Below are 18519 nucleotides of genomic sequence, written 5' to 3'. Positions count from 1 at the left end.
TCATACTTCTCTCTCCCCCTCATCCTCTTCTTCTTCATATTGTTCCCTAAACTTATGAGTTTTTTTTCTTTTCTAAGAACAATTGAGATTTTTGGTTTTCTAATTTAGTATTTTTGAAAGATTTGATTTTGAGGTTTTGATTGATTTGGATTAGGCCTGGCAAACAAGTCGTGTCGTTTTCGTGTAACACCTGTTATCTTAACGGGCTTAACGGGTCCTTAACAGGTCGGGTCACTTTACCCAACGGGTAAAGTGACCCGACCCGTTAAGAAAAATATTTTTTTTTCTTAAATTTGCATGACCCTTTGGATGCATGAATTTTTTATTTTTTTTAATTGATATTGCAGAAGAGCAAGAATTTTAAAAAATATCTTGCAATAGTGCTAAAATTTTTTGAAACTATTCTTCTAGAAGTGTTGGAATATTGAAACTAATCTTGCAGAAGTGCAGAAAAATTTGAAACTAATTTTGCAAAACTGCATCAATTGTGAAACTGATCTTGTAAAAGTGCATAAGTTTTTTAAATTGGTCTTGGTGAAGTGCTTGAATTAAGAAATTGATCTTGCAAAAGTGCATAAATTAATTTTTACGGATCTAAAATCAGTTTGAAGTTTTATAAATGGTGTCAGTTTGTAGTTTTGTCTCTCCTTGAATGATTCAAAACTAGTGGACTTCTGTCAAATGTATTTTGTGTTTTTGTCTCTATAGTTAAAGCTTACAATTACACATACATCTAAATTATGAGACTATTTTGGAGAGAAACCAAACTTTTTTATAGGGCAAATTACATTTTACCCCCCCTGGTTTAGGATCAATTTCAATTTCATACATGTCACATCCCCGCCCGGGTCCACCACATCCCTAGCCCACTCTACCACTGTAGCACGATATTGTCCGCTTTGGGCTTACAATTCCCTCACGGTTTTGTTTTTGGGATCTCACGAGCAACTTCCTAGTGGGTTACCCATCCTGGGAGTGCTCTGGCCTCCTTCTCGCTTAACTTCGGAGTTCCTACGGAACCCTAAGCCAGTGAGCTCCCAAAAGGCCTCGTGCTAGGTAGGGATGAGAATATACATTTAAGGATCACTCCCCTGGGCGATGTGGGATGTCACAATAAAGAAGGAGGCCAGAACACTCCCAGGATGGGTGACCCACTGGAAAGTTGCTCGTGAGTTCCCAAAAAACAAAACCATGAGGGAATGGTAAGCCCAAAGCGGACAATATCGTGCTACGGTGGTAGAGCGGGCCTGGTATGTGGTGGACCTAGGCTGGGATGTGACAAATGGTATCAGAGCCAATCCCTGGCCGAAAGTGTGCCGACGAGGACTTCGGACACTTAAGGGGGGTGGATGTATATTCTCATCCCTACCTAGCACGAGGCTTTTTGGGAGCTCACTAGCTTCGGGTTCCGTAGGAACTCCGAAGTTAAGCGAGAAGGAGGCCAGATCACTCTCAGGATGGGTGACCCACTGGGAAGTTGCTCATGAGTTCCCAGAAACAAAACCGTGAGGGTGTGATCGGGGCCCAAAGCGGACAATATCATGCTACGGTGGTGGAGCGGGCCTGGGAAGTGATTCGTCCCGGGCCGGGATATGACAATACATATGTTAGAAAATCTGTTAAGTGATGACGTGGCAAATATGAGATTCACATTTGTGCCACGTGGCCATTTTTTTTTTTTTATGCATTTAAAATATAATAATTTACCCTACTTTAAAAATAAAAAAAATCAAACCCAGAAACCCATCTTCCCCCCGACCCACCTCCCTTTCCTCCACTCTCTTCATCTCCCCTCCCATCCAAAAACCCACCCCACCCCCACCTTGCCCGCAACCCCCCCCCCCACCCCCACCCCCACCCCCACCCCAAAAAACCCAGATTTTTTGTAGGAAGAACAGCACTCCTTCGATTGCCAAATACCAAAATTCCCTTCCGATGTTGTAGGCTACATCTCGTGGGTCTAATCGAAGCCAATTCAAGGTTAGAATGAGAGAATGAGGAAGAGAAAGAGATGGAGGAAGTCATCGGAAATAGGTGGGTTGGGTGGGGGGGTCGCAAGGGAGGTGGGGGTGGGGTGGGATGGGGTGGGTTTTTGGATGGGAGGGGAGGTGAAGAGAGTGGAGGAGAGGGAGGTGGGTTGGGGGGAAGATGGGTTTCTGGGTTTTATTTTATTTAAGTAGGGTAAATTATTATATTTTAAATGCATAAAAATTATTATTTTTGCCATGTGGCACAAATTTGGCAGCCACGTTAACATAAATGTGGATTCCATATTTGTCACGTCATTACTTAACGGATTTTCTGACGGATGTATGAAATTGAAATAAAATGATAAGTAAATGTATGAAATTGAAATGTTTTAAAGATGTTGTAAGAAATTGAAATCGACCCTAAACATGAGGGGTAAAATGTAATTTGCCATTTTTATTTATTTCAAATAGGGACAATACTCATTCATGTGGCGAGTGATGTCATGCTTATTTTATAATTGTTTTTTCATATACAATTTTACTCCTCTATCAACTTATTTGTATAATTTCTTTCTCTTTCCTCATTTTTCTTCTTCGTTCCTTTCTCTCTCTCTCTCTCTTCCTCCTCCTTCGTCCATTTTTTTCTCTCCCGACTCCTCTTTTTTCCTATTTTCCTCTCTTTCAATCTCTCCTCCTTTGCCATTCTCTTTTATTTCTTATTCCTACTTCTCTCTTTCTCCCTCCTTGTCTTCTTCTTTGTATTATTTCCTAGATTTATGAGTGTCCTTTTTCTTTTCTAAGAACGATTTTTTGTTTTTGAGTTTAGTATTTTTTTTATATAGTATTTGAATTTGATGTTTTGATTGATTTGGAGGCAAGAATTTTGAAACTGATCTTACAGAAATACTAAAATTTTGAAACTTACCATGCATAAGTGCTACAAGTTTTGAAACTAATTTTGCTGAAGTGATAGAATTTTGAACTGAACTTGAGAAGTGCAAAAAAATTTGAAAATTGATCATGCATAAGTGCTGGAATTTTAAAACTGATCATGCAGAAATGTTGAAATTTTAAAACTGATCTTGCAGAAGTATTGGAATTTTGTAACTAGTCTTGCAAAAGTGCATGTGAAACTGATCTTGCAAAAGTGCATAGAATTTTGAGACTAGTCTTGCAAAATGGCATGAATTGTGAAACTAAACTTGCAAAAATTATTTTTACTGATTTAAAATCAATTTGAAGTTTTGGTTGAATCTTATGAAATGTACTTTGTGTTTTTGTCTCTATCTCTATACATAATGCTCCTTGATGATTTTTTTTTTTTCTATTTTGCAATCTTGTAATTTAAATAGTTTAATTTGAAGATAATACAGCCCAATAGGTCCGATGGCCTCCAATAAATTAAAATAATAATACAACCGAACCAAAGCTAAACAAAATCCTCAAAAAAATCCAAAACTGTTCAAAAAAATCAGATTGGGAAGAATTATATTGGTGTTTTCCACAATGGTAGGATATGTAATGTATGCTTCTTTTCATACTTGTGAATGTACTCTCAGGATTCACAACACAACACAGTAATAAGAGCTTGAAATTTAAGAAAACTATGAAAATAGTCTTATAAATATAGCTAATCCCCCAATCACAGGTTTTTGAATGGCATGCGTGGGGTAAAACGAACACTCTAAAGAGAAACGTAAAACCGAAGGAAATAGGGATCATCCACCACAACAAGAGAGATTCATCCTGCTTTTCGAGTCTGCCCCGTTTTTCACCAGGCTTACTCGGTTTACAGACAACTCGGCCTTGTAGGAATCAGAATTTAGGATTTTCCTGCTGACATTGTTGTATATCTCCCGGATAACTATCTCAAAAGCGGTTTGAACGTTGGTGGAATTAAGTGCAGAAGTCTCCATGAAGAATAGCCCTTCTTCCTCAGCCAGGCTTTTGCCATCTTCCATGCTCACAGCCCTAATATCCTCCAAATCACATTTGTTTCCTACCAACATCCTTGCTACGGTTGTTTCACAATGAGCTGCGTAATCATTCAATTAAGCGTTAACGGTCTAACACTCGATAAATTAGAAATATGAATATGAATGTCAAAATGATCAGAAGATTGTGAATGCTAATGAAATTACCAAATACCTACCTAAAAAGTTAAACAAAAACTGCAAACTAAGGGGTTAAAACAACACGTTCAATAAGCAACTTAATGAGTCCAAAGTATTAGCCACTGAATTACTCTAAGTTACATCGATTATGTAAACAAACAAAACTTCTACAGTTCGCATTTGTTAGGGGGATATTTCTGTAAGAAACGTCGGCTGTGGAACAGAATAAAATAAGCATTCAATCAATTCCTTATGCTGCACTAAATCATGTCAAGTACATTGCACAATTTGAAGAACTTAGAAACCTAAGCGTTCTAAGGTATGTCTATTTTCTTTTATCGGGTCCAATAGGGCCCGAGGGCAAAAGGAAAAACCTAAATCAGAACCAACCTGGCTTCAGCAAGTAGAAAACAAACTCCCATGTTGGGGCCAGCCTGCAACCGGTGTAACCAAAGCTACACTTATGGCCCAAGCTGGGGTCAGGTTCTAAGGTAGGTATAAAGTTCTAACATTAATGAAAAAATGTTGAATAACTTGGAAGTAGTTGCCCTTCAATTTGAATAAACAAACCACCATGTTAAGCAATCCACAAATCACAACACCCTGAATTGCTACCTAAATGCTTGACCTAACCTAATAAATGTTCAACAGCAATAATATCCAAGTTTTGCTCCCTAAGAAGACCACATTATATACGACACATTCCCTATTCACACTGCCACCACATGCCAGCCACAAAATCAGTAGCATTTCATTTGGGGTTTCTCATATCTGCACAAAGTTGTTTAAAGTGGCTACCAAACTGTTGAAATGTGTGCAGAACTGCACAAACTCAAAAATTAAGGAACAATATTACCAGGAAACGAAGAATAAAAAATGCAACACAAACTATTATTACCACACCCATAAAAGTCTGCCCTTTTTCTCAGTACACCCATTTCAGGGAAGAAGAACATGTTCCCAAGTAATTAGAAGCTTTCTATTCCCATTATACAAAAACAAATTGCCATTTCTTTACTCTACTAGCACAATGTATAATCAGAACTAGACCAATTGAGCAAAAAGATTAGTGGAAATATAATAAACCAAATATGGCCCCAAAATTTCATTGACCAAAGATAAGTAGACAACCATATCTTACAAAACTCACTAGTAACTCTTCCTTTTCCTACATTTTCTCACCAACCAAACAGAAAAAACTCAACCATAACAGAAGGGGTAAGCAAAAATTTACTGGTAAAGATAAACACAGCTAAAACAATCACCCTCTGCTAATGAAAACTCATAGCATCAACCAAACAAAATTACCAATCTTTAACAAAAGGGTTTCTCACCAACCAAACAGAAAAGTGTTTAACAAAAGGGCCATGCAAAAACGTACTAGTAAGCTCATCGAGCCAGCGCTTGACGCTCTCAAAGGTGGTCTTCCTACTGATGTCGTACACAATCAGGGCGCCGACAGCGCCTCTGTAGTAAGCAGAGGTGACGGCCCTGAAGCGCTCTTGGCCGGCGGTGTCCCAGATCTGAGCCTTGATCATTTTTCCGTCGATTTCCAACTCCTGGGTCAGAAACTCGACCCCAATTGTGGCCTTGTTGTTGGGGTCGAACTCGTTGCGGGCGAACCGCGAGAGGAGGTTCGACTTGCCCACCGCCGAGTCGCCTATCAGCACCACCTTGAACAAGTACTCCTCTCCGCCGAGCCCTTCCTCCATTGGGTCTCTCTCTCTGCGAGTATTCTTCGGACTGAATTGCTTGGACTTTTTTTTGGAAAGGAAAGGTGTTTTTTGTGTGTGTATACATGCGTGCAAGTTCGGGTTAGTTTTGTAGTGCTAGAAATTAGCTTAGGACAATGCTGCGTAATTGGCGGGTTAATAAAATGATTTTTTCCCCTCTCTTTTCGGTGTTAATATATAATTTTTTTTAGAGATAATACAAGGAAACTAAATTTATAGATTAAATTTGCAAACTAAATAATGTGTCACCAATAAAAATGAGCATATTTATCAACAGTTAAGTAATAGTCCAACCATCAAATTCCATGTCATTTAGTTTGCAAAATTTGTTTACAAATTTAGTCCCCTAGCATTACCCTAAGTAATAATTCAATCATCAAGTTCCAAGTCATTGAGTTTTCAAAAATTTTCTACAAATTTAGACTCTCTAGCATTACCCATTAAAAAATGGGTAATGATATGTAGGCTAAATTTGTAAACAAAATTTGCAAACTAAATGACATGGAAGTTGATGGTTGGACTATTACTTAAGCGTTGATAAACGCAGTTATTTCTATTGGAGATATATCATTTAATTTGTAAGTTTTGTCTACAGATTTAATCTCCCTAGCATTACTCTTTTTTTATATGTTGAATTTCGGGGTTTGCCCTTGACTTTGCTGAGTGAGAGAAACTTATCTGCTAGAAACGATCCACGATGATGGTGTTTTAAGTCGATTACATGATGTCATGTGTTTCAATTTGTAAGGAAAATTTCACAAAACCACTTCAATTATGGGATGAACCGCAATCCATATCTTTTTTTTTTTTAACATTGCAATGTCATACATTAACCTACAAATTTGTTGCAATTTTAGACTTTCGTTAAAAAAATTGTCAATTTGTCTGTTAATTCTTGACATGGTAGGTACATGACCCGCTCTCTTGCCCAATTGGATTAAAAAGGTAAAAAATCTCTCACAATTCAATTCTGTCTCTCGTCTTTCTCCCAATCCTTTCCAGTGACATCGCCTCCTTTCTTCTCTAAGACCACCATTTCCTTCATTCTCCTCCTCCATCTCCACCTCCCACCCATAGATCTCCTCCCCCTCCTCTTTCTCCACCACATTCCACTCTAATCCATGACGCTAAACCTTCACTGTCCTCTCCAAAGGCAAGAACATTGTCGTCATTGACATGCTTTTCCCCCGAGCCACTTGTTTGCTCCCTAAATTCGCCATGGGCCTCGTGGGCATGCTGGGAATTTACTCAAACATGAAATTGGTGGGTGCGAGCGTGCCGCTAGTAGACGGGATCTGAATGATTGAGGTTGCGCCTAAGTTTGACTTCAAACCAAGAAATTGTGTCATTGAGTTGGAGTGGCTCAAATCAAGGTTCTTTGTTTGCTTTAAAGATAAGGACTTTACTTATATGGAGAGATGGAACAATATGTAAATGGCAGGGTTGCTGGAAATGTAAATGACAGAGGAAAGTAAATGACTAATATTGTAGATTGCTTGTAAATTAAACGACTGGAAATGAGTTGTACATGAACTACAAATGAGATCGATACTACTAGCGAGCAGCAGAGCTAATAAACAAAGAAAGCAATGGATGCTTGGCTAAAGCTAAATGTCTACAAGGAAGCTGATGAGTTAATTTGAGTAAAGTTGATTGATTGGTTGTTTGAGTGTCTTTTATCCTTGTGCTTCTGCTTCTTTACATAGAGAACTGAGAAAACCCTTGCTGAGAACATTAAATCTGTCCAAATGCACTTCACTGCCAGCTTGCATGTGAAATAATATTAAAATAGGCAAATTTGCATCTCCACCACATGCCTTTTTCCCACTTGCAATAAAATAATTAAAAGAAACACGCAAAGCTTCTTTCACCACATATCATTGCCCAAAAGCCGGCATGGTGTCTCTCATCCACTTGCAATACATGCATTTGTTTTGATTAAACAAAGGCTTGACACACCTCCACCACCCAAACAAATGGGAAAAGCAATATTATAATGTCAAACCACTCCACTTGTAGCCAAATATCTTTCCAAGTTAGCCTTCTTGCACATTAATCCTCCAAATGCCATATTTTACCCAAATGGCTCAAATAAGTAAAACGGTGCACATTTTAGGTGCAAACACCACCTTTCTTTCTAAAAAACATGCTATTCCCTCAAGCCATCGAGTGGAATCTTGTAGACCGTGGTGGGCGTTGTTGACTTTTCAGTCGAAGGCACCTCCAATGTTTGCAATGGCATGATGAGACGGAGATGGGGGAGGTCAGGCGGCTGAAGGGGATTGGGTCTAGGAGGCGACGTTGAGGTGCATGGGGAGGGAAGAAGCAACAGCAGAATCCGGTCGGTTAAGTCGTTGATGGCGAATATGAAGATTGAAGACGCGAATTGAGATCGAATCAATCACCTACCCAAAAAAAAAAGGATTTTTTTCTTTCAAATATTTTTTTTTTTGGGAGGGTGGTGAACCACTTGTGCCTGACTTAGAGAACTAATTGTGCCCTTTTTTTGGATTTTTCTTTCTTTCAAAATTTTATTTTTTTTCGGGGAGAGATGAGGAGAGTGGAGAACCATTGTGTGGGGGAGTGGGTTGTGGTTTTGGTGGTGAAGGAAGGGTGAACGGAAAGAGGGTGAGGATGAATGGCGGTGGGTGAGCCTAGTCTTGGACATGGGTTAACGAATATAAGGTGATTGGCAGGTGAGGGCGGCAGTGGGCGAGTGGGTTGTGGCTTTGGTGGTGAAGGAAGGAAGGAGGGGGAGACAGATGGACTGGGGAAGAAGGGTGAGGGTGATGGGTTTGTAAAAGGTGGGTACCACAATTTTTAAATAAAATCTTTAATTTATTAATATTTAATTAATGTTTTTATCCAGTTGGGCGAAGGAGTAGGCATCGCCTCATGTCATATTAGCATTTAATAGAGAAATAGACAGATAAATTTGACGAATGTCTGACATTGCAATAAATTCGTAAGGTGATGTATGACATTGTAATTTTTAAAACATGAGGTATGAGATTGTGGTTTGATCCGTAATTATGGTAAATTTGTGTAATTTACCCTTAATGTAATTAACAATTTGATACTAGATTTAGGTGTCACCACCATAGCATCTCATGCATTTTAGGTGTCACCACCATAGCATCTCATGCATTTGAAAGTTCTTTTCCATGAGACAATACTTCCGTTCACATGTCCACTTAGTTGCAATTAGCATATTTTTAGTATATTAAAGTCATGGAAAATGCTTGTGTCCTTCCATGTAGAGGTGACAAATTAACCTATTGGATTGTTAATTGGCACCCATTATGACTCATTTAGTTTGATTTCACCTTACACTATCATCACCACTACTGATCTCTCCTCTATATTATGGTGATATAAAATTAAATGGGTCTTAACGGGTATTCATAACAAGCCAATGGGTTAATTTGCCATATCTACTCCCATATGGCACTTACTTGTCATTTCATTTATGATTAACAAATCATAACCGTCCGAAAATCATAATAAGAGCAGTTTATTCTCTTTATCATAATCTAAAGATCACATCTGCAAACAAATCATTCAATTTGAAGATCGGTTAGTTATCTATACATGTGAAACCAATCAACGGTTTTGGTAACAAGTAGCATCCTCATGAAGAAGCTTAGAATGTATATAACCCTATTTCGGTCTGGTCAATATGGAATGATCCGATCGAAATAGGATTTGGTTTGTTTATATTTAAATAAAAAAAATATATATATATATTGTTATATATAATATGTAATTTTTCATCTTCCTTGGAAGATTGACACACGAGTGATCCCGTTCATTTATTTTATGCAAAAATCTTTAAATTGAATAACTTTTGCATATATGATCTTTAGAGGGGAGTGAACAATTTTGATTATGATATTCGGACAATAAATGTTTGTTAATTGTAAGTGGAGAACAAGTAAATATCTCCATGAGGGAGACACATGCATTATCCTAAAGTTATAATCGTAACTATCTATTTGATTAACTGTTTAGTCATTTACTGAACAAAATCAATGACTTTGATAACTAAAATTTTTGTGAGAATGTATTTGTTACGTATGAATGACTAAAAATCTTTAATTTGATTTGATTATTTAAATAATTATAAAAAAAGTGAAACAGTTCAACTATAATATTTTTTTTCTTGACAAAATCAGATATTCATAAAACAATAGAGAGAGTAAACACAAAGTATTATCCTACCCTTTATGGGTGAATGGTGACCATAAATGGCTTTTATTTGCATGCATATACAAATTAAGCTATAATTAATTGACATGGTTGTGTCGGTTATGTGGGTACTGCTATTGTTTATTGGGATAATATTTGGACATTATGATAGCATGTGGTCTTATTTGATGATAACAAAGAACATCATTATGTCGATCATGAATGAATGTCACGTTAAAACCGTCACATAGTGTTACTAATTTATATACTGTGATTAATGAGTCTATAGTTTATAAATTTACAACTTACGTGACAGTGTCATATTCAAATTAATTGAAGAAGTATGGTTTACCATGCTTAATACGATGCTAGTTTTGCTTGTTTCATATTTTGTTATGGTACATACTACATAATTATATAGTTTGAAGAAATTGTATGCTTTACGATGCTTAAAAGGAGGTATTAAGGCGTATCCCAAAGACAAATCTTACACAATCAATTCAGTTTATTCGTTTAAATCAACCGTAGATTAATAATATATGTGATTGGTGCCAATCTTCTGCTGTCCTCCTTGTAACCACAAATTTGAAGTCATAATGTGGGAAATGGGAACTACATGTGTCTTGTTGCGTCAAATTAGGGAAAAGGGCAAGTAAAGATACACCAAACATTGAATTTTTAAAATGGAGCGACTAATATATAATCATGTAAGGAAATTTATTTTTATTTTATAAGCGATATTAAAATAGACGGAATCAAATTTAGTTTTTTAGAGTAAAGATAATATTCTTAACTAATCGAATTACGAATTTCAAGTCTCTACATTTATATATTCTGCATTTACTTGCATTTTATTAGATCTGAACCATTCTATTAATCTAATGTCACTCGTCAAATTGAAAATTTTGACACATATCCCTCGAGCTACAGCTCTTTGCAAAGTGTTTTCTTCTGTCAACTTATACCTTTCTGGCTGTTCACGAGTAGACCCGAGGACAAGACTATAATAAAGCAAGCAACTTGTTGTGAGGAGTCAAAAATCAGAAATGTGAAAGCCCAAAAAGTTGACCATGATCAGATATTATTTCATGCGTAGACCCCGTGCAATCAGTATTGTTTAAGGTTCTTTTATATGAAAAAAATAATAATATAAGTATTTGATTTTACCCAAAAGAACCTAAACGATGATTTACTTATTTAGAATAAGAGAAATCGTGAATATAAAAAAAACTGAATAGATATGAGATCAATCAATTAAGATTATTTTCAACCAAAAGGGGGCCAAAGGGCCATGTTTAGCCTTATGGTCATGCAAGAAATAATTTTTTTAATGAACAATATCATGTCATATTTTATACCTTCTCCAAGCGAGGGGGTCAAAGAGTCATAGGTCAAAACATAGCCCGTTTGACAAAAAACTCATCTCCAACCGAAATGGGCTATTTTTTAGCCCTCTCAATAATTTATTACTTTAATTGAATTAATATGGTTAATTGAATTAAAATACCATATTAAAATAAGGTTTTCGAACATATTTTGAGTGTCACTTGTTGCTAAATTAATAAGCTTTTGGATTTTTATCTGTGTAAAATGATAAAGATGTGAAAGATTGGTGAATAATTAAAATGAAATGAGATAAGATAGTATAGAATGGTGAAAATGATGTGAGAAATGGATATAGGAAAAAAATTAGAATTTTTTTTTAAATTTTGTCTAAAAAAAAGGTAAAAAAGTCAAACCAAACAGTAACCTGGTGTCAGGTAGCATGTGTTTGGGCTGGGCTATAGGGTTGGCTAGCTGGCTGCTTTTGGCCAGCCCGCTGGCCAGTTCTCCAATTTTTGGCTGGGTTGGTTGGAGATGGCCTAAACACTCTCTGATTTTGTGTGTATTCGTTTACGAATTGTAACGTGAGAGCAACATATATTTTTTTCTATTATATATGTTATAATAAACACACGAAAAGTTTAAAATCGGAATAATTTAAATATTCATTTGAGTCAGAAAATATGCCATAATTATGTGGTGATAAGCTCACTATATGTGCAGGTATTGAGTTCTGTCGATTGACTTGAACAAAAGAGAGGAGCCAAGAAATCTATTCTCATTCTAGAAGCAATAAGCCAAAAACCTAACATTTGTATCTTTCTAATTTTCCAGTCATTGGTAATATTGTGGACTGCCCCAACAAAGTCAAAAATGTCTGCTTAATTTGCAATGGCTTCCCCACACCCACTTCCATCTCCACTAAACTGCTTGTTATATAAACAACCACCTCACAAATCTATCTTCATCCCATGCATTCTAGGTGAGCCAAAATATGAAGATTATGAACTTTTCATACCATATTCTTCTCTATTTGCTTGTTTTGTGCATTTGCATTGCAGAATCTCAAGATCCTTTGGGAGATTTTTGCAACAAGGATAGCACTAAAATAAGTAATGGCACTCAAATATCACAAAATATCGATAGCTTGTTGGCTGAATTGGTTCCAAAAACTGCCTCAACCGGTTTTTTGGCTACCTCCTATGGGATGAACCAAGACCAAGTCTATGGCCTGGCTCAATGCAGAGGTGACGTTGTGGGCACCAAAGACTGCTCAACTTGCATCCAAGACGCCGCAAAGCAAATTCGCCGGCGCTGTCCGAACCAAGCTGACGCACGAATTTGGTATGATTATTGTTTCTTGAGGTACAGTGACAAGAGCTTCATTGGGGAAGTTGACACATCTTATGGTATATTTTACTACAATGTTAATAATGTGACCGACCCCGAGAACTTTAACAAGGAACTAGGAGCTCTGGCGGATAAGATTAGGGCACAAGCTGTTGTGCCGGAGAGTGGAGGGCTTGGGAAAGGTGAGACAAAGCTATCACCATTTGTGACACTATATGCCCTAGTGCAGTGCACAAGGGACTTGCCTCAGCTAGGCTGCTCTCAGTGCTTGTCCATTGCAGTGGGAAATTTCCCAACTTTTTGTAACAACAGAAAGGGATGTAGAGTTTTGTATAGTAGCTGCTATGTTAGATATGAGCTCTATCCATTTTTCTTCCCTCTTGATTCAAACAATACCCAGCAGGCCGTGGATGAAAATAATGTAATGGCTATAGTTTATCCATAAATTTTGTACTTCTAGTATACAACACTCCGAAAGGAAGATGTACTATTGCGCAATAAAGGGGCACTAAACCGTGTTTTATTTAGAGTTTATTATCTGTTTTGTTATGTTCATGATTACAAGTTTATAACCAATTCTCTAATCCATTTGTGCATATTTTTTCTTCGTTGAATTATCCTTTAAAGCCAATGGAATTCCATATTTTGGTGCCAAATCATTCAAATTCCAAAGAAAGAACGCACAAATTTTTACAAGGCTTGCATGTTGCATCCCAATTACAAATCTCCTTATTCATTTACATGTATGAAATCATATGTTTCATCAATGTATGTATACAATTTTTCACCATTTGGGTCCTTTACATCTTATTTTGTACTCAAAGTAGACTAGTAGTTAGCTTTGCCACGGCTTCTGGGAAAGGGGATGACATCCCTTACATCATTCAGGCCAGTGGCAAACAGAACCATATGATCAAACTCAAGATTGAATCCCGAGTGCTTCACGGTTCCATGCCGGCGAAGATCCAAGTACCATTCGTACTGCTGTGCTGCCAATCCCAATTCTTTAATCCTGCAAACAAGAAACACCAAAATATGAAATTTATTTATTAATTTCCATGTCCAAAAGAAGGCAAGAACAACCTTTTGAGTTTTTGGCTATCATATAAGACGATTAATGCAAATGAGTACCTTGTAGTTAGAATGTTGATGCGCTCCTCATTTTGGCTACCAGAAATTAACCTCCCAGCCTGCGAAAAAATAAGCCTTTTTCAGCATCGAAACCAGTTTTTGATTAATTTGAACTTATATAGGGATGGGGGAGCTTCGATAAAAGGTTTCTCATGGTTTCTTAAAGTGCAAGTATGAGCTTACCTTTGGAACAACCATATCAAATGCTGCAACTGTTTTTCCATCATCGTTAAGCCGGACATAAAATGGCTTGGTTTCTTTTGGATAATTGTATACAATTACAGGCTTCTTGTAGATTTCATCAGCCAAACAACTGTAATGCATGAAAAAAGAAAAGGTTAGGAATCTCAATTGAGATATTGGCCAATTTAGATTACTTACCACAATGTTCGTATGCATACCTTAGATCCGCTTCAGTTAGTGCAGCACCCCACTCGATCATTGTGTCCTTTTTCTTTTCTGTAACCTGGCAGGTTAAAATCGATAAACTTCCGTAAATAATGTTGCAGGAGAAAGACATAGTTGTCAGAATTATACTCAATGAGAATGTTAATTATACAATCAAACCTTCTTTAAAGCATCCAAAGCCTCAGTGTAGGAAACTCTTTCAAATGTACTCAAAACCATTGACTGAAGACGTTCGGTTCTGGTTTTGTCGATTCGCTGAGAAAGGAATTTCATATCTTCCGAACAATTTTCCACTACCCATTTGCAGAGGGACTTGAAAAAGTCACCTGCACAGTTGATTGCTTCCTGCAAGCTCCAGAAGATAATTGTTAGATATGATAAAAAAAAATGAGCACAAATTCAGTCATCCCAAAAAACATTAACTTGTACCTCTAATTCTGAAAATGCCAATTCAACTTCAATCATCCACATTTCTGCAGCATGTTTTGGGGACTCTCCTTTCTCTGCTCGAAATCGTGGCCCGAATGAGTACACATTTCCAAGGGCGCAAGCGTAGCTCTCCAGATGCATCCGGCCAGAAGAGGTTAGATAAGTTGGGCTAGAGAAGTAACCCTCAGAAGATTTAACATTGTCAACAACGGCTTTCTTAGGCTCCTCCTTTTCACCTGCTGCTGCGAAATGGCTAGTGACATGGAATTTTTCACTGGATCCTTTGCCGTCTGTAGTTGTTATAATGGGTACATGCACCGAAAGAAAACCATGGTTTTGACAAAATGTGTGAGCTGCAAACTCCAGGGCATTGCGGATTCGCATGACGGATTGCACCTAAAATAATTTAGAACATGTCATATTGCATTAAGGAATCACAGACGTCAAAAACTTAAGCTGTTAGAAAATAAACCAACAATGTATATCAATCGTATGCGCCCTTTGTCATGACCTAAAAGTCTAAATGCATTATATATGTCAAACACTCAACAAATACCACAAATTGAAGAAACACAACCAAATAACAATGGGAGATGCAAATTACCGTTGTTGTCCGCGGTCTAATGTGGCAAAACTCCCTTAGTTTATCTAGAGGCACGCGTTTTTTCGATAATGGATAACTGCTATATTCTACTGTTCCGATGTGATGAAGTTTATCCACTTTCAGCTCGATAACGTATTTGCCTTGTAGTACCCAAGACTTCTGCAGCAAGCCTTCCACTATGATGCAAGTTCCAGTATGCAAGAGCTGGCATGGGGGAGTCAGGGAGGATTCAATAACAACCTGAGAAACATCAAATATAATAAAATAGTGCCACATAAATTTTCACCTTGCCAAATAAAATTCATAGAAAAAGTTGGATAACTACTCCAAGTAGCAAAATTATTTATACCACCTCTAAATTTTGTGTGTCGCGCACCTCTATTAGAGATACGGTACAAAGTATCATCAGTTGAGATGGTACAAATACTATTTGCTCGTATTTACCTGAAGGTTTGCAACGCAAGAACCATCGCCGACTTGCAAGACGACAGTGGAAGGCGGCGGGGACGTATGAATCGATGTTTCCAACTTATCCGTAAGTGGATAATGACCGCCACTTCCTCCTCCCAAGACCTTAACAATTGTTCGTAAAAAAGGAATCCGAGACTGAAGAATTTCGATGCAGCAGCAGACGTCTGACCTTGGTTCAGGTTCACCCGACACATAATCACCAGCTATATGTGGCACCGGCTCTTTCCTGACCTCCTTGGAGGACTTCACCCATCCTCCAATCACAACCCTCTCACCAATCAACTCCAAACCACCATCCCTTCTATCCAAGATGGTTTTCAAAAGCACCCGATTCGAGTACTTGAAAGGGCTCAATCGGGTGGTACTAGCAGCTGTCGTGGCTTGTTCAGATTCCATTTCGAGATAGAGAAACAAGAGTTGAATGAAATGAGATTAGAATGGTGAAGATGTGATTGGGACATTGTTTGGTCGGTTGATATAAGAGGTTTAAATGCTTTGCCTGGGAGAGGAGAGAGTCTGAGATTTTGAGTTTTAGGAGATGTTGGGATGAAGGAAAGGGATTGTTTCTGGGATTTGAATTGGGCAAGTTTTTTTTTTTCAGAAGACAGAGAGATTGGAGAGTTGTGGGAGGCAAGGTTTGGTATTCTTCAAAGTTGGGCATTCGCGGGAATTTTCAAGCCTGATATAACCGACTTTAAACTGTTCCTTTTTTTCCAAATTTTTTGTCACTTGTTGGAAAAGAAGACCTATGTTGAAAGTCACGTTGTTTATTTTATTCCTATCTTCGCAAGATTTAACCTAATCCAATCCAAATAAATGATTTTCATTATTGATGGCTTTTATCAAAAATTGTCGTCCTTAATATTTGAACTCAAATTCTACTTTAATTAAGTGAAGACTGAATGTCGCTAGACCAAATAATCATGTAGTAGTGATTATTGTTATTATTGAGGCTTTCTAAGGATACGAAATTTACAACCGAAATAATCAAAGCCTCATCTTCAAACGTTATGTAGATATATCTCTACCTCCCCATGATTATTTTTAATAGAAAATTGGTTAAATCAACCCAAGTGTTGGGGTTTATTAGCAAAAACTTATCTACTTTGTATTCTCTGATTATATTGTTTTACAATTCTTTCACGTCAATAAATTTTTCATTTGTCAGGTGGTGAAAAATTGAGATGACGTTGCTTTTGGTGCACGATTGTTGTTGAAGTTGGGTTAAGCCGCACAATTAGTTAATAATAATTTAGTATCAAATTCTTCATCTACGAAAATAAACTTCAGAGTACCCACTTGTAAAAGTTTATTCCTTTTTATCTGTGAGAAGAAAAGTTTATGCAAAGAAGCAAAATCCATAAGCATCATTTGCCAAGACTGCCGGGACCTGAAAACCCTGATGCTGGTATTGTAGGGAAAACTTATTTTGTGTGTAAACCACACGACTGGGGCTACGCTGCAGAATTGCCGTCTAGGAGTAAAGATTCGTCGCCACGCTTCTAGAGGTGACAAATGATTTGCCAACTCAAAATCCCCCTCCTGCCCTTTCAAATCTAAAACTGGAATATGTCTCACATAGGGACGACAGAAAGTACCACGGGTTTGGTTTCCCGACCGTAATAGGGCGGTTATGGAAGAGTGCAAACGGGTATGGGGCGGGTTTGTCGATTTTTTTTTCAATTTCTGTGGCGGATATGGAGCAGTGATGACATTACCATCGCACAACTCGAACCTTGTCCGATTGGAGATTTTTATGCTGCTACATGAAAATTTAAAAATTCAACGGATTGGTGGTTGTTAAGCTATAACAACTGTGCGAAAATTGTATTATGTTGAAATTATGTTCTTAGTTTTTCTTGTTTTACATACTTGATATACTTGTACTAGTTGGTTGATTAATTTATGTTGCATAGAGATAGCCTATATATGTAATATACATGAGTGAAAAATACACTAATTAAATAAACATTTCATGATATGCTAATCAAGGTCTAAAATATCGATATTATTCCAATATTTTTATCGAAATTTTCGTGTTTTTGGACTACCGATATTTTTGACCTTGATAGGAACTTTATGTGATACTAAGTCACTCATGTATCTTACTATGCAATGTATAAAGTGTAAAATATTGTACTAATTCATTATATATAAATGATTATGGTGTGTTTAAACTTCTTTTATTAATTACTACATATTTTCTACAATCACAATGTTTGCCAACTCGCTATATAATCAACTTAAATCAGTTAAATTCATCATGCAATACATTTCTTTCTAATTTTTTGTGATAAACTAATAGATAATTAACTAAATAAACATCCTGCAAAGTTTCAATAAAAATTTCCTAGTTTTTATTACAATTTCCATGGCTTTTATTCAAATTTTATCAATATCGATAATATCCCGATATTTTCATCGAAATTTTCGTATTTTTAGACTACTGATATTTCCGATATCATTAATATTTTAGACCTTAATGCTAATTGACGGGTACTTTCCCCAGCGGAGGCGAGGGTGGGGAACCACGGATTAAAAACATGGTTATGGATGCAATTATTGGGGTCGCGGTCGCGGTCGGGGTTTAAAGCGAATCGCTATCAGAGGCGGGGAATGGTGGGGTACCCCGGCCCTGTCCCGCCTTTTGTCATCCCTTCCCTTGTCTGACATCATAAACTGTGGGCGTTACGGTCAATTCACAGCAAAGATTCCCGTATATAGTACCCACGGGTTCTGAGCGAAGAGGCATAATTTGTAGGTTAGGGGTTCTTAAATAGTAGGTGCATGTGTGCCTC

At 37.3% G+C, this 18519-nt stretch overlaps 3 protein-coding genes across 4 annotated transcripts; 1 reads left to right on the top strand and 2 right to left on the bottom strand.

Moving 5' to 3' along the window:
* Window positions 1-3485: 3485 nt before the first annotated feature.
* LOC103445347 (ras-related protein RABA5b-like) lies at window positions 3486-5969 on the bottom strand. Its single transcript, XM_008384344.4, has 2 exons — window positions 5466-5969; window positions 3486-4005 (listed from the first exon to the last, which is right to left on the bottom strand). Exons 1-2 carry the CDS (start codon window positions 5794-5796, stop codon window positions 3689-3691), a joined length of 648 nt encoding a protein of 215 aa, XP_008382566.1. The 5' UTR covers window positions 5797-5969; the 3' UTR covers window positions 3486-3688.
* A 6320-nt stretch (window positions 5970-12289) lies between these two features.
* On the top strand, window positions 12290-13212 carry LOC103445348 (cysteine-rich repeat secretory protein 55-like). The gene has a single exon (XM_008384345.4). It carries the CDS (start codon window positions 12323-12325, stop codon window positions 13121-13123), a length of 801 nt encoding a protein of 266 aa, XP_008382567.3. The 5' UTR covers window positions 12290-12322; the 3' UTR covers window positions 13124-13212.
* A 109-nt stretch (window positions 13213-13321) lies between these two features.
* Window positions 13322-16452, bottom strand: LOC103445349 (asparagine--tRNA ligase, cytoplasmic 2-like). 2 transcript variants are annotated; one of them, XM_008384346.4, is made up of 8 exons: window positions 15695-16452; window positions 15251-15490; window positions 14647-15042; window positions 14377-14562; window positions 14211-14275; window positions 13993-14122; window positions 13810-13868; window positions 13322-13690 (listed from the first exon to the last, which is right to left on the bottom strand). In XM_008384346.4, the coding sequence occupies exons 1-8, from the start codon at window positions 16115-16117 to the stop codon at window positions 13507-13509; spliced, it is 1683 nt and encodes a 560-aa protein (XP_008382568.3). In that variant the 5' UTR covers window positions 16118-16452; the 3' UTR covers window positions 13322-13506. The 2 variants fall into 2 exon arrangements, with proteins under 2 accessions (XP_008382568.3, XP_070662582.1); XM_070806481.1 differs by having other exon boundaries at window positions 15251-15454; window positions 15695-16227.
* Between the last annotated feature and the right edge of the window lie 2067 nt (window positions 16453-18519).

The sequence above is a fragment of the Malus domestica genome, chromosome 10 (genome assembly GCF_042453785.1).
Source record: "Malus domestica chromosome 10, GDT2T_hap1".
Taxonomy (NCBI): Eukaryota; Viridiplantae; Streptophyta; class Magnoliopsida; order Rosales; family Rosaceae; genus Malus; species Malus domestica.
Note: the sequence above shows the minus strand (reverse complement) of the source record. Positions and strands in the feature narration are given on the sequence as shown.